Source organism: Salvia splendens, chromosome 13, assembly GCF_004379255.2.
Source record: "Salvia splendens isolate huo1 chromosome 13, SspV2, whole genome shotgun sequence".
Taxonomy (NCBI): Eukaryota; Viridiplantae; Streptophyta; class Magnoliopsida; order Lamiales; family Lamiaceae; genus Salvia; species Salvia splendens.
The window spans coordinates 19133427-19149364 of NC_056044.1; the positions used below are offsets into that span (position 1 = coordinate 19133427).

Consider the following 15938-nt stretch of genomic DNA (forward strand, 5'->3'; position numbering starts at 1 on the left):
TTCTATGCAATTTCTATTTTCCGTTATGATGATGTCGATTTCGAGTATGGATGATGCTTGTTTCTGAGTTTATAGTTATTTACTTGAATGGATGCTATTCGTACTTGATCTATTGAATCGGCGTGGATCTGTTGCAGCGGAGTTCATGGAGTTGTTTTTGGTTGTAGTTTGGTTCGGATTGCTTGGATCCAGAGTGGATTAAACGTTCGACGTGTAGATCTGAAGCTGAGTTGGTTGATCGGAAAAAATTTGATGTTTCATTTCTGTGTTCTGTTTGCTTCGTCTTGTAGAAGTAGATCTGTTGGTTTCTCATTAATCATCAGTTTCCGACGTCTGAATTTATATGTTTTATTTGAATCTGGATTATTACTCTGTTTTCTCCATGTTCGTGTTTGAATCAGGTAACGAGATGCAGGTTGTGGTTCGTTAAATGCAGAGTTAGTTAGTTGCAGCTTTTCGTTCGTACTTTACCGTTTCTGGAAATGATCCCCACTGCATGTTTACTTTCTGTCTAGCTAATTTAGGTAGCCGTTTACTAGATCAAGGAAGTTTGTTTGAGGTATGGAAGTTAAGATGATGTTCTATGTTTACATGTTGTTTTCTATTTCCTAGGTCTAGTGTTAGATTTTATTCCTAAGTCTAGTAATAGCTTTCCTCAACCCAAAATTGTGTGGCAGCAACCAAATCATCTTTTCCAGAGTCTCTTAAATGCCTTCTTACGCATCTGTCCTCGTGAGATCGATCCCTGCTTCCCTGTACTAATTCATAGTATAGAGGGTTGAGGGTTTTGAACGCGGAATTTGTGTGTCCAACGACCGAGACTTCCAGGATCCTCTGAGTTCCTAGACCTTGTGATCTAGCGGATTCTCTGGGTTTGCGAAGCTTAACCTAGCACAAAAGCACACACAGTTTCCGACCAAGCTTCAATGGGTTAAGTTAAACTACTCGATCAAATGAACTGGGAGACCTAACTAACTAAACTCTAATTGATCAACTCATACTGAAATTTCCGAAAATGTCCAAACAAAGTAAAAGTGAACTAGTGCCAGTCTCCTGCAAAACGTACGGTAAAGTAAACCTTTTCTAACAACTTCATCTTTCTCGCAGAATCAAAAGAAAACAGAGTATAATCAGATCTCGAACACTTCCTCCCTAATGAACAACTTGCGACCTAGCAAACTTAACATAATAAACTTGTAATTTAAAATCTGCTGTAAGAAATCAATCGCATCTACGTAAATTAACAACTAAGCCATAATTATGCAGTAATCACAAATCAACTATCAGATCTACAACTTCAGAAGCTAAATCAGACATGATCACACCTTCAATCAACAATGACATACTTAGATATACTCTGTCGTACTACAAACGACCAGATCTAAACATCCTAACACCTTCCATTCAGAAATCCTCCGCAATTAAACAGAAAGTTGTAAACAGTTACTCAGATCCAACAGACCTTCTACAACTAACCTACTTGACCAAAATATACTCAGAAATCAGAAGCACACGTAAATAAGCGAGATCCTGCATAAAGAAACTAAACACGCCGAGTAAAACTGAATTTATAACTTCAAAATCTTCCAAAAGCAACCAAGTCAACTAGCAACAAGTAACCAAAAGTGAATTGTAGCAGCAAAACAACGAAAAAGATAGATTGTATCTTCGCTCCTTCTTGGAACGGTGTTACACATCTTCAAATTTGATAAACTACCACCCAACTAAAACTAAACTAGAACCCAAGTGTGCGTGGGACGGAAATCAAGAATATGAAGTGCAGTGAGCTACCATTTCAGCCCTAGAAGAGAGCTGAATTTCTAGAATGTGTCTATGTGTAAGCGTCTTCTCCCTCCTACTCGCGCTTGGCTTCATATTTATAGAGAGGCGTAGGGCTCTGATACCTAGGGTACCGTCCTCTCGAAATGTCATTCCTGCCCTTGGCTTTTGGGGGAGGGTGAGTCTTTAGCTCCATCTTCTATGTGGGTACTCCTGCTGGCTCCATTTAATTATGACTTTACCCACTTAGCACGGCTGTTTTGACTTCATTCCTCTTGATCCGTCCATACGCCCAATTGAACTGTTCATTCTCTGAATATGGCGGAATTCACACACACCTGGCTCACATTTGCACGTCAGATTACAGAATTGGGTGTAGTTTTATCACAGAACACATGCATGAAACGAGCCTTATCAAGGATCATTGTCGGGTGGCTGCCCTTGTATCCACTAGTAAATTGGTCTCTCCACGCCGTCCGGCAATTCTTCCAATCCCAGTGCATACAATCTATGCTCCCTAGCATCCCAGGAAAATCGTGAACCCTCTCGTGCATGTTTATCTGGGCGTGGCAATCGTCAACAGTCGGCTTTCGCAAATATGTGTTCCGAAAAGCCTCCAGAACTCCCCTCCAAATATCTTCAGACACTCGCGGCCTATTGTCTCCCCGACGTGAAGGTACTCATCGAACATATCCGCCGTGGTGTAGTAGGCCAACTACCGGAGCGCAACCATGCACTTCTCTAACGACGTAAGTCCAGGTCTGCTGATGCCATCTACCCGATAGTGGAAGTATGTATCACATGCCTTCAATGCGGAGAAAAAGAGATCGCCGCATTCTAAATCGGCAATGAAAAACCGTCGGACCCCACCGTGGTTCATCGGCAAAATAGTCTGCGAACAGACATTGGTGAGCTGCGGGGGACAAAGGTCCGCTGTCGGATTGGCCTCTGGACCGGCTCCACATGCTCACACTCATGCTCCATTTTGACCAAGCAATCGGACGCAGCCTTATGAACGCAATCGAATAAGGCCCGAGTCAAGGCCCGAGTAATGCCCTTCGAGGTACTCCAGTCGTCGCCGGGATTCATTTTTATAGTGAAAGAGAATTGAGAGATGGGAAAGAAAGATTGTTGTAAAAAATGGAATGAGAAATGAGGTATATGTAGATAAGAAATTATCAAAAAAATTAAAAAAATGAAAACGTGTCGCATCATCTGCGGTATCGTCCGTGTCGCCCGCAATGGGGTGGACAATACCGCGAACGATGCGTAATCCGACGCTATCATCCGCGGATGACGCATAGGGCGTGGACGAAGGATCCGCCATCGTCCGTCGTGCTACAGTGGCGGAGGATGCATCGGGCGAGCTATCGTCCGCCCCATTGCGGATGCTCTTAAGTGTGATTACTAACTCCCTAATTATATCCTCAATTATTATTATAATTTATCATTTAAAAATATATTATTATAAGTAATTTATGTTTGGTTGTTGATGTTCTTGCTTGTTTAGTTCAAAAACCTTGTTTTAAAGTTTGCTATTTTAGGTTCATGTTATGCTACTTTCTTGTGGTGTATTTCTTTGTTTATTTAAGTTATCTAAGCATGTTAGGAGTCATTTTAGGGGTTGTTCATGGTTGAAAAACATTTCAAAAAAGAGAAGGAAAGGTGTGTGCAAGTAGCCGATTGTTGTGTGATTTTCGTCTCTTGTCGGGTTTTGTTTTGCATGTCTTTGTATGGTTCTTGTTGGTTTCGTTTTCTTAGTATTATTCCACCATGTTTGAGTCTTCTTGAGGTTTATTTCATCTTGTTTAAGTGTTTTAAGTTTCAGCTTTTAATTTGGTACTTCAATTCATGATTAGGTAGTTAAAGTGTTGATTTGGTGTTTCTCTTGATTGGTTAGTAGTGTTGCAGCCAAGTAGTCTTTTCTCTCACTTAATTTCCATGCCTATAGTGTAGGATTAGTAGCTAAGATAAGCTTTTAGAAGTTAAGTGAAAGAACCATTAGTTGTAGGCTTTTTTATCCATTGGTTTTACACCTTGGGTAATAGGGTTAGGGGGACAACGAGCACATGCTTTCTTTTCACTTGTGGCAGCCATTTAGGTTAGATAATTTCTGCACTCAACATCCATTTACATGTGATTTAGTTTGGCTTTTAGGAGTAACTTAGTTTAGGTTACCTTAGACCGCCTTTTGGGGGTCAAAATCTTAGTTTCTAGATTTCTTTAGTAGCTAACACTTAGTTTATTTTCCTTAGCCTTTAACTTAGTCGCTTTTTCTTTTTGAACTTAGGAATGTTCATGCAAGTTGCTACTTTCATTTCATTTCCGAAATGTTCTTATTTTTTCCAAGTGTTAATTTCTCTCGCCACTGTCTGAAATGGCCAGTTTGCATTCCAGTTTAATTGCTTGCTTTACTTTTGTTTTATTTGCATTTTAGTTCCTATATTAGTTTAAGTCTTGTTTATATTTCTTAGTTCAGTTTCCACCCCCAATTTAGAGCGTGGCGGCATTGCCAAAACCTTTCTAAGTGTGGAAATACATAACAGATGCTACCGTTCCTCGTGGGTTCGACACCCTAACTTATCATATGCTAATTAAATACTCCCTCCATCCACGAATAGGAGTCTTATTTCATTCCGCCATGGGTTATACGAAAAGTGGGTAGAAGAATGTTAGTGGAATATAGACCCCACTTGTATATATTAATTTTAAATTATATGTGAGTGAAACGAGTTGGTGGAATGTGAGGTCTCTTTATCGTCTATTGTAATAATGAATCGGGACTCCTATTCGCGGACGGACCAAAATAGAAAAACGAGACTCCTATTCGCGGGTAGAGGGGGTAGTATTTTGGAAAGTGAGAACTTATAAATCTTGTTTAATAGGAAAGGACACGTGCTTACGACACGCGTGCAAATCTCCTACCATTCATAATAGAACAGATAAGGCCTAGTGAAACCTTCATAGCTCCATGGTCTGACCTAATAAAGCTCTATAAATAGGAGACTAGATAGAAGATGAAAACCATAAGTTGTGTGCTTAAAAATTTCACCCCCTATCTCCTAAATAGGAGTTCTCAGAAAATCACCTTAGGCCACCCGCAACTAGACACGCTGTTGGCCCGTATTCCGTTACGGAGGAACGAGACGGCGACGTGACGCGTTGCGGCACCCCATCTCGTCCCCAGCCCGTCCACAGCCCGTTCCGCGTTCCGTCACGCCGTGACGGTTGGCGAGACGTCTCGCCACATCGCCATGCGTGACGCCCACTCGCCGGCCCACGAGTGGGCATCGTCATGCTGACGCAATAATTCATTTTTTTTAAATACAAATTAAATAAAAAAATAAATAAATAATTAAAACGGTAATATTACCGTTTATAGCCGTTTTCCTTTTTTTAAAAAATTTTTTTTTACTCTATAAATACTCCTAATTCATCCTCATTTCACACACAACTGTACATCTATTCTTCCCAAATCATCTCTATTTCCTCTCCAATTTTCATCTAACATCTCATCACAAAATGTCTGGCGACGGAAGCTCCGGCGGTGGCGGCTCTGGCGGGTGGGATCTCAACGCATTCGGCGACTGGGGGAGCATGTACAACACATTGGGTGGTTCCGATTCGTTGACGCCAGGCACCCAGGGTTCGTCGACGTCGGGGGGTACCAACCACCCAATTTTGACGTGGATGCATACGCCCGTCCTCCGCCCCACGGTATTCGCAGGGATTATCCCAGATTCGGGAGGATTATTCCGTTGAACCCACTCCGGAAGAAGGCCGATGCGGGAGAGGAGGCCGAGGCGGTGGAAACTCCAGGGCAGAGGCGGAGGTGGTGGAGGAGGAGGATCTAGGCCGGCATCCGTACGGCCCCAAAGAAACGCTGGCGGTGTACAATGCCTGGATCAGCGTCTCGTACGATCCCATCGTCGGGAATCAACAACCCCGGAAGTGCTTCTGGGAAAAGGTCACCAAGGCCTACCACCAGATTAAGCCGAAGGGGTCCCACCGCCGCACATATAAGATGCTCCGAGCTCACTTTGACCGAGTCGACAGAGAGGTCAAACGATTTTGCGCCATCCACAAGAATGAAGCGGCTCATTACCAAAGCGGAGCCACGGGAGCCGACATTCTGAGGTCGACTTTGCGGGTCTACTTCGACGACACCGGCAAACAATTCAAATATGTCGATGTTTGGGAGGTCGTCAAGGACGAGGAAAGGTGGGCCGACGGTGTGCAGTCCAGCACGGGCTTGACCTTGAAGCGCACGAAGCACACGGCGAGTGGCCAATACTCGTCTGGTGAGGGCGGTTCGGGCAGCTGGCCACAAGAGTTTGCCTCGCAGGAGGTTGAGACCCCGGCAGACGATGCCGGGGGGTCCTCCCGTGGGCGCCGTTGGCCGCAAGGGAGAAATGCGGCGAAGGCGGCTAGAGGGAGGAGGGGCCGAGCCGAATCAAGCCAGGCGGGCTCGGGCTCGGGGGGACCCCCAACTCCCTTTTGGCCATTTACATGACCGCCACAATGGCGGACACTTCCCGCATGATGCCCGCCCAATACCAAGCCTGGCTTAACGGAATTACGTTTATGGCAGCACAACTTGGCATTCCACCTCCTCACGGCTTCAGTGCACCTCCACCGCCTTCAGAGGATGATTCGCCGGCGGAGTAGTTTTTTTTATTTTCTATAAAATTGTATTTTAAATTATGTCATTTTTATTTTTTTTAGGATTTTAATTATGTCTTTTTTTATTTTTTTTACTTTTAAGTTGTATTTTTATTTTATGTTGTAATTTTATTTTATTTTTAATGAAGTGTGTTTTTTTTAATTGAATTTGGTTGGAAATAAAAATAAAAAATGAAATTGAATGAAGAGTAATTTAAGGGACGGTTAAGGGACAGAGGGTTGCAGGTTCCGTCCCTTAGTTAAGGGATGGAATAAAAAAGTACAGTAATGCCCGCGAATAGTAATTTAAGGGATGGTTTAGTGATTCGGCTGTGGATGGCATTATATACACATATTTAGGTTTTGTTTATTCTCTAGTCTAAATTTTGTTGGTATAAATTTGTTTCATGTTAGAGGTAAGAGGCGGAAACACTGAAGGGAAAACAAAGTATTGATATATCAACCGATACATATTCATATTTTCTAAGTATTATATTAATATACGATATTTAACTAATAAGTGTATAGATCATAGACAAAACATTTAAGTTATACTGATAGTTAATGATACAATGATATTATTTTTTTCGATTCTGAAGTTTTCATTGGCAAGCACTATAAGTCTTCTTTCTGTAAATAAAAGACGAAAACAGTTTCAATTTCTATGCGCATCATAGTAAATATCAATAGGACATGTAAATAATATCAATACAAATACACATCAATAACATCAATATTAGGGATGGCGAAACGGATAACCTACGGGTATCCACACTTGATTTTGACCCTAAGTACAGTCTCGATACTTGTCCCGCACATTATCGGGTAATATGGTCGGGTATCCCGCATCCGACGCTACAGGTACCCGACCCGAATCTTCCATTTGATTTTTTTTCAATTTTTGTTGTGATTTGTATATACTATGTGCATATACTAAACTGAATATATTATGTGTGTTGTAACTGTGTACTACTAATATATGTGAGTGTAGCATATATATAACTATATAATACTTCATCCGCCTCATAATATATGTCACATTTTCATTTTAGTTTGTCCTATATAAGATGTCACATTTTCTTTTTCGAAAAAAGTTATCTCACATTAATATAAATATATTATTTTCTCTGTTCACTTAACACACAAAACAAAATCTCCTAAAATCTTATGTTATTCCACAAGTGTGACATCAATTATGGGACAGAGGAGTATATATTAAGGTGGCAAATCATGAGGATTGGGTCATTAACGAGTCAACCTGATAACGACCCCAACCCAATAAGGCCTAATCCGAACCCGACCTGTTAAGGAAACTGTTAATCCGAACATGAAGCCGACCGCTACCCTCAAACCTAAACCCGACACAAACTCATTAATGACACAATATAATATAGGTTGACATGACACGATAACGACCCGAACCCAATATTACATATTAAAACCAAATATTACACAATTAAGCCTAATTCTTAAACTTGATTTACATGATTAAAATCCATTTCCACGTTCTAAACTTTATTTACAAGAAATTAAATAATTAAAGTAAAACATTGCTTTTTAAAAAAAAATAGTAAAAATAATACTTCATCCATCCCAAGATAAGTGAGCATAAACTTTTCGGCACGAGATTTAAGGAAATGAGATTTTGTTAGTAAAGTGGAAAGTGGAAATAAGTTAATAAAGTAGAGAGAAAAAGTAAGAGAGAAAATACCAATAAAAGAAATGACTCACTTATCTTGGGACGTCCCAAAAAGGAATGTGCGTCGCTTATCTTGGGACGGAGGGAGCAATATTATTTCTTGATGGGTTATCCGTATCCAATCTGCATCTGACCCGAACCCAACCTGAAATTATAGCGTTCTTAACGGGTCAACGCAATAAAGACACGAACCCAATAAGGCTCGACCCCACTATTTTCATGCAGATTCGTGTCATATAAAAAATTGTCGGCCCTAGTATATATAAGTTGTACTAATGTACCAATGACTTATTTCATCCACTTTTGTTAAGTGACATGGAATTTATGTGACATTATTTAGTGGCATGGCATTTATGTGGCACTATTTAATGACATGACGTTCTGATTTGGTATTACAGAATTAAAAAGTCGATAGAATAATTAAACCAAATACGCTTTTCTTTAGAAAAAAAACCTTAAATATGAAAACGATGGAACAAAACAACGTCGTTTTTAGGGGTGTAGAGACGACATTGTTTTAAATAAATGATGTTTATGTTCACGTAGGAAAATAAGAGCGTCCACGTCACCACATAATTGCTGGAAATTTGAAGTTATGGGACAAATGCGAAAGTGTTATATATTATGATTTAATTAGCTAACTTTGTAAGTTATGTGATAAATCAGAAGTCAACTAAAAGTAGTGATTTAATTGAGAATTTTCCCTATTTTTTATACCCAGTGTCGGATCAAAGTCAAACTTTATTCATATACAAAATGAGTAGTAGTATTTCATAATGACCAAACCTTTCAATTTGTTAAAAGTTAAATTTTAATTAATATATTCACATTAATCATGATGAAATAATATACTCGCATCGTCCCATGTTACTTGAGATGTTTCGTTTTAACACGAGATTTAAGAAAATTTTATTTAGTATAAAGACAAAATAATATGGGGGAGAAAATAAAATAGGAAAGAAAACAAAAAGAAATAGAAAACACAAGAAAAGAAGAGAGATTTGAGGTTTTATTTTAAGTTATAAAGGATAATGACACAAATAATTTAAAACAATCTAAATTAAAATACAACTCAAATAAGATGGAGAGTGAACTGCCAATTACCTATTGTGTAAACTACACTTGCATGCAGAGGCTAAGGGGTGGGGAAAGGCTTAAGCCCTTCCCAATTCACATTTTTTTATATATTTTCTATTGAGATTTTTTTCAAAATTTTCGAATTGTATACTTAGCCCTTTCCAAACTAATGATACTTCAGATTAAATAAGTAAAAGTTGGATGTTAAAAGGGGCAGAATTTGATCATTTAAACTTTAAAGAACAGTACAATGGCTGCCCTTTTATTTGGAGAAGAAGACGTATTTAAGAAGAAGAAGAGGAAGACAAAAATATTAAATAATACTAGTATTATAACAATATTTTTATAATTAAAAAAACGAGTGTGAGATTTGTTCCACTTATAGCTTGTAATTTCTCATATCCCGAGAATATTGCTTTTAAAAAATTTAATGACTTTTAAAGAGTGATTAATCATTCCATAAGGGATTTTTTAAAATTAATTATACACTCTAACCGGTTAACCTATGTTGAAAATGTCACTGACTTATTTCTTTTTACAATAAAAACTTGTTTTTTGCTAATTTTCCAGGAAACTAAGATATTAATATGCATAGATATATTTTTGTTAAATACACGTTGGGTTGGTTTTTATGTGTATAAAATATTTATGAATTTTTATACTTATATAATTATTATTTTATGATTCACTTTATTTTTTCATATGCTAACAAAAATGATCCCTTACCTCTCTTTAGGAAATAATTAAAATAAATAATTATATTTCATCTCTCCTGCTTTAAAACAGCCAATAATATTTTTCCTCTTTTATTTTATTCATATTTCCTACTTTAAAATACTCAACAATATATTCTCTATGTTAATTTATTCATTTTTACCTACTTTAAAATATCCAATAAGCTTTACTTTCTATTTAAACCCTTTAAAATGAAATTGCCTAAAATTTCGTATCATCCTAAGGGCAGTCTATCCTGGGAGTAGTGTATAGTACAACCCCTGCTAGAAAAATTTTATGTGTCCGCCACTGCATGCATACTCATTTAAAAAATAAAAATATCCCCAATCAGGAAAGAGAAAGAGATGTTCATACGTACTTTCTCCATCCTTGAAAATTTTCACTTATTTGTATTTTCGTTTGTTCCTAAAATTTGTCACATTCACTCTTACCATTTTTGGTAATGGACCTCATATTTCACTAACTCAATTCCAGTCACATTTTATTATAAAATTAATATATAAAAGTACGACTCATATATTACAATTTTTTTAACCCACTGTATCCAAATTTAAAATAATAAAAATAATAATTCTACTAACGATCGGTAAAATAAAGAAAGCAGAAATAAAAACTAATAATCCGGCATGAGCTGAGTAATCTTGACTTCATCATTCTCGGATCTCTGCTCCGTAACTCTCAACCAAACACAAACCACAATAAAGCTAAGCATCAAGCTCACCAGCCCGCTTCCGAGCCCGATTCCGACGATTGCCAAGCCCGGAAACCCGGACTTGTTTGGCAGCGGCAGGGGATAGCCGTAAAGACCCTTGTTCCCATCAAAAGAGCTCGCATTGAACCGGGCCAGGTTCCCGGTCCGGTTCCCCAGTGAAGCAGGAACCGGACCGGATAGCCGGTTACCCGAGACGTCAAAAGCCGAGAGCCGGACCAGCAGGCCGAGCTGCGCCGGGATCGGGCCGGAGAAGGCGTTGGAGGAGAGATTGAGCGCCGCGAGATAGAGGAGGCTCCCGAGGTCGGGCGGGATGGGACCCGAGAGGGCGTTGGAGGAGAGGTCGAGGGATTGCAGGGCGGTGCAGTTGGAGAGGTGAGGGGGGATGGAGCCTGTTAGAGAGAGGTTGGAGAGGAAGAGGTTGGAGATGCGGCCGTTGTTGCAGGTGGCGCCGCTGAGGAACGAGGTGGAGCCGTCGCAGGGGGATGTGAAGGTGGTGGCGCTCCAGTTGTGGAGGCTTTTTAGGGGGTCGGAGAGGGATTGGCTTAGGTGGGTGAGGCAGCGCTCATCGTCGGGATTGGATGAGAAGAGAGGGAGGAGGAGGAGCGCTGCGGCGGCGAACAGGTGGTCCCGGCTGCCCATGTTGCGTGGACAGGTAAATCGTTGCAGTTATCAGGTATTGCTGATTCTATGTAGATGGCTTTCAAAAATGCAAGAATGGTTTGACTGATATTATATCTAGAGACAAAATATTCTGTACTTATCTCATTTAAGTGTGAAAATAATACTCATTCGGTCCTGTTTTAGCGGTCCCGGTTACTTTTCTACATTCATTTTATAAAAATGATACTCCCTCCGTCCCACAATAAAAACCACAATTTGCCATTTCGATCCGTTCCACAATAAGAGTCACATTTCACTTTTACCATAAATGATAAATAGACATTCCACTGACTCACTCCACTCACATTTTATTATAAAATCAATATGAAAAAGTGGGTTCATATTCCACTAACTTTTCCAATCCCTCTATTCTTTATACTTCATCTATCCCATTAGAAATGAAACGTTTTCCTTTTTTGTTTGTCCAATTAAAAATGAAACGTTTCTAAAAATGGAAACAATACTCTCTCTACTTTTTCTTCTTTCTAACTTTACTCTCTCTTCATTAACTCACTAAATAACACTATATAAAATCTCGTGCCGAAAAGCAAATGTTGCATATTTAATGGGATGGAGGGAGTATTTCTTAAAACTCGTGCACACATCAAATGTGACTCATATTGTGGGACGGAGAGAGTAATAAATAGTTAAAGTGGAGAAATGGTAAAGTAAGTGAGAGAATAAAACGAGTGCATAAAAGTAACTGGGACTGCTAAAGCGGGACGAATGGAATAACATCCGTCCCTTAAAAGTTAGACCACATTTGTCATTTTGAAATATCTTTTAAAAATAGATCAATTCTATTTAAGTAAATTTTTTCTTTCTAATGAGATGAGTCTCATTTTCTACTAACAATACTCCAATCCCATTTTCTTTCTATCTCTCTCTTACCCTACCAATTGTGCACTAAATCCCGTGAAGTTTCAAATGTTGTCTATTTTTTAGGAATGGAGAGAGTATTGTTTTGTAATGGAACAATTGACATCATTTTACTTTTGAGTTTTGAGACTAATACTCTCTTCGTCTATCATTAGTGTTCCATGTTTTCATTTTTGTGCATTCCATATTAATTGTCCTACTTCAGTTTTACTACTCCCTCTATTCCTTTATAGTTGAGTCATTTTTCTATTTCGAGAAGTTCCCTCGTAGTTGAGTCAATTTTATATATAGCAATCAATTTCTCAGTCTTATTTTATTTTTTCTACTTTATTCACTTTATACTCTATTCTCTATACTTTTTTCTATTTTTTACTTTTTTTATCTACTTAACATACCAAACATCCATTTCTTAAACTCCATGCTGAAAAGTTCTGTCTCAACCATGAGGAAACGGAGGGAGTATTATTTTTTGTAGTGGATCCAACATTCCAGTAAATCATTCTCACCCACATTTTATTACTAAAACTAATACTACCTAGAAATAAGACCCACAATACACTATCTTTTTCAACTCATTTTTGTACTCCTCCGTTCGATAGAAATAGACCATTCATGATCGACACGAGTTTTAATGCATAATTGATAAAGTAAGAGAGAAAGGAAAAAAATAGTTGAAATTGTGTAGTGGATGATGGAACCTATAAAAGATAATACTCCCTCTGTCCCATTAGAAATGAAATATTTTCCTTTTTAGGTTGTCCCAATAAAAATGAAACGTTTCCTAAAATAAAAACAACATTATCTCTACTTTTTTATCTCTATTACTTTACTCTCTCTTCATTAACTCACAAAACAATACTGCATAAAATCATGTGCCGGAAATCAAATATTGTATAAAAGAGCAGGGTGAAAGAAGTTGTCATAAATAGATATGGACTATTTCTATGAAACGAAAATAAAATAAAATATGATCTATTTTTATGGGAAAGAGGGAGTATTAAATTTATTAAAACACGTGGCTGGTCAAAGTGCTATTAAATTTATTAAAACACGTGGCTGGTCAAAGTGCGATATATAGCAGAGAAGAAGGGAGTATAAATTTTTAAGCGATATATAGCAGAGAAGAAGGGAGTATAAATTTTTAAGCGATATATAGTAGAGAAGAAGGGAGTATAAATTTTTAGAACGAATTTGCCCTCCAATAATTCGATTCAACCGCATTAATCATTTCCACTGAATACGGTATTAAAAATTAGGGCCGGCAACACTAACAAAATTCCTAGCTTATTGCTAAAAATGCCAGTTCACTTACTTTATTTACAAGGAGATGAATATTAAATAAAAATAATAAAAAGAAAGATATTATGATAAAATAAGTTTGTATGATGCAGTGGGACAGCATACAGGTGACTGTTTGGAGGTTTAATGAAAGTGAAAGTGAAAGTGAGAGGAGTGAAGGTGGTGGGTCGATCGGGCGTGTGGGTAAAGATAGGGACAACACCAAGTCTGGTCTGGGGCATTTTAGACATATTTCTAATAAATACTCCTATAATTTTATTTGTTTTTATATTGGAAAATACAAAAAAAAAATTGCCAAATTAAACCTCAAGTTTAATGTTGTTGTGTTTGATCTATATATTGTTGGATAGATCATTACACAAAAATTGAAGTTCATATTTGTTGTATTTAGAGATTTAATCAATTGTATAAAACTATAGTTTAATTTTTTTAGATTATCTACCTAGAAATACATGAACTTTTAATAAAACTTATGATATTTCTCCCAAACTTTTTTTTTTGAATCCAATACAGAGACTTTTAATTTGTCTAAATTTTGCCTAAAAAAATGGAAAGAGAAATCCAAAATGGTGGCAGTAAAAGCATTCTAGCCATTTACACTAAACTTAAATTTATGTTAGTATAAATGTTCATATCAAATATGATTTTACTCCAACCATTTACACTCAACTCAAATTTAAAAGAATATTCCCTATATTAAGCCTTTTTTTACTCACAAAATTCTCTATATTTTTCACTCAGAAAAATAAAAAAAATGAGATTGGTTTTGAAATACTATTAGAGTATTTTAAGTTTTAATGTACCATTGAAGATGTTGTAACTATATAATGAATAAGACATGTAATTAATTAGAAACAACTTAATACAAATTTTGTCTCTCAATTACAACATAGTAGTTCAATAAAGAAAAAGAATTTAGACAGGAAATTAATTGGAAACAACTCAATATAACTCATCTCTCAATCACAACACAGACCAATAAAGAAAACTTGTGCCTTTGATTCGTGTTTCGATGCGGTAGGAAAGCATGTGACCTAGGAACTCTGAACTAAATTAGGAGTACATTTTTAAAGTTTTGACACTTTTTATAAGAAAGAGAAAATAGTTAAGTGTAACTAATGAGTTGATACTTGATACTAATACCCTGACATTGACATTTTCGATCTTCGTGTTGATACTCAGGAGTACTAGATCTTGTGTTTCGATTTTACAAACTAATGGTTAATATTTAATACTCCCACCGTATTTTGTTCTCTTTCATTTTTGGCCAGTAAGCTTTCAATTTTAGGAAATAAACCTCGCAATCTACTTATTCAACTATATATTTTCTCTTCCTTTTTCTTATTCTCTTTACCAATTTTATATTAATACCGGTGTCATTTCTAAAGTTGTTATTTAAGTAATAGACACTAACTAAGGATGCAACTAGCATCGTAGTAGGACCATATACATGTAGCATAATGTTTATAAGGTATGCCAAAATGTGTGTGATACAATCTGTGCGCGTGTAAATGGAGTTGTTCCCTTAGACAACATCATGTGAAGCCCCTTGTGGTCAATAAAACCTCTCGCCACTAGAAATTGTCTTCTCATTACAATGCCTTTTCAGGTTGTGGGTGATATAATCTGAAAGGTACATTACAAAGGCAAATTTATGTGACTGAAATGAGCCGAGTAAGACGTGTTTTTGTAGGTCTTCGTCCTTGGGAAATATATGTGATTGAAATCAGCCGAGTTAGCCGTGTTTTTTTTGTAGGACTTCTTCACTAGAAACACTAGTCTAAGTCAATTTACATCTGTATAAACTATAAACAGTGATTGTGGCTGGATTTTAGAGTTTGTTCAAAGTCCAATTCATATAGTAATATATACTCCCTCCGTCCCATGCTACTCGCACTTTTCATTTTAGGCCGTAAATTTGGGATTGATTTTTTTGTGTAATTAAAAAAGAATTTTAGGTGTAATGAGACATCACTTAATAAAAGAGCTCTTAACTTAAACTAACATATTAATTAAATGCATTAATTCTAACTTAAATTATAAATAGTGTAAGGACTTTGTGACGAGCCGAAAAGCAAACGTGCGAGTAGCACGGGACGGAGGGAGTATTTCTATAAGCTGAAAATGATTACTAACTTATGAAAGTTCAAAACTATTTCTTGTACTCCCTTTGTCGCATTAGAAATGAAACGTTTTCCTTTTTGGTCTGTCCCATTAAAAATGAAACGTTTCTAAAAATGGAAATAATACTCTCTCTACTTTTTCTTCTCTTTTACTTGATTCTCTCTTCATTAACTCACAAAACAACACTACATAAAATCTCGTGCCAAAAAGCAAATGTTGCATATTTAATGGGAACTAATAACATCTCTTTAAGTTCAAAACTAATATCTTGAATTATCGGAAATAATTTTTTTTAAGTCTAAACTACACATT

At 37.2% G+C, this 15938-nt stretch overlaps 1 protein-coding gene across 1 annotated transcript; it reads right to left on the minus strand.

Annotated features, from left to right (window-relative positions):
- Window positions 1-10502: 10502 nt before the first annotated feature.
- Window positions 10503-11342, minus strand: LOC121761578 (receptor-like protein 44). The gene has a single exon (XM_042157214.1). It carries the CDS (start codon window positions 11301-11303, stop codon window positions 10566-10568), a length of 738 nt encoding a protein of 245 aa, XP_042013148.1. The 5' UTR covers window positions 11304-11342; the 3' UTR covers window positions 10503-10565.
- Window positions 11343-15938: the final 4596 nt, after the last annotated feature.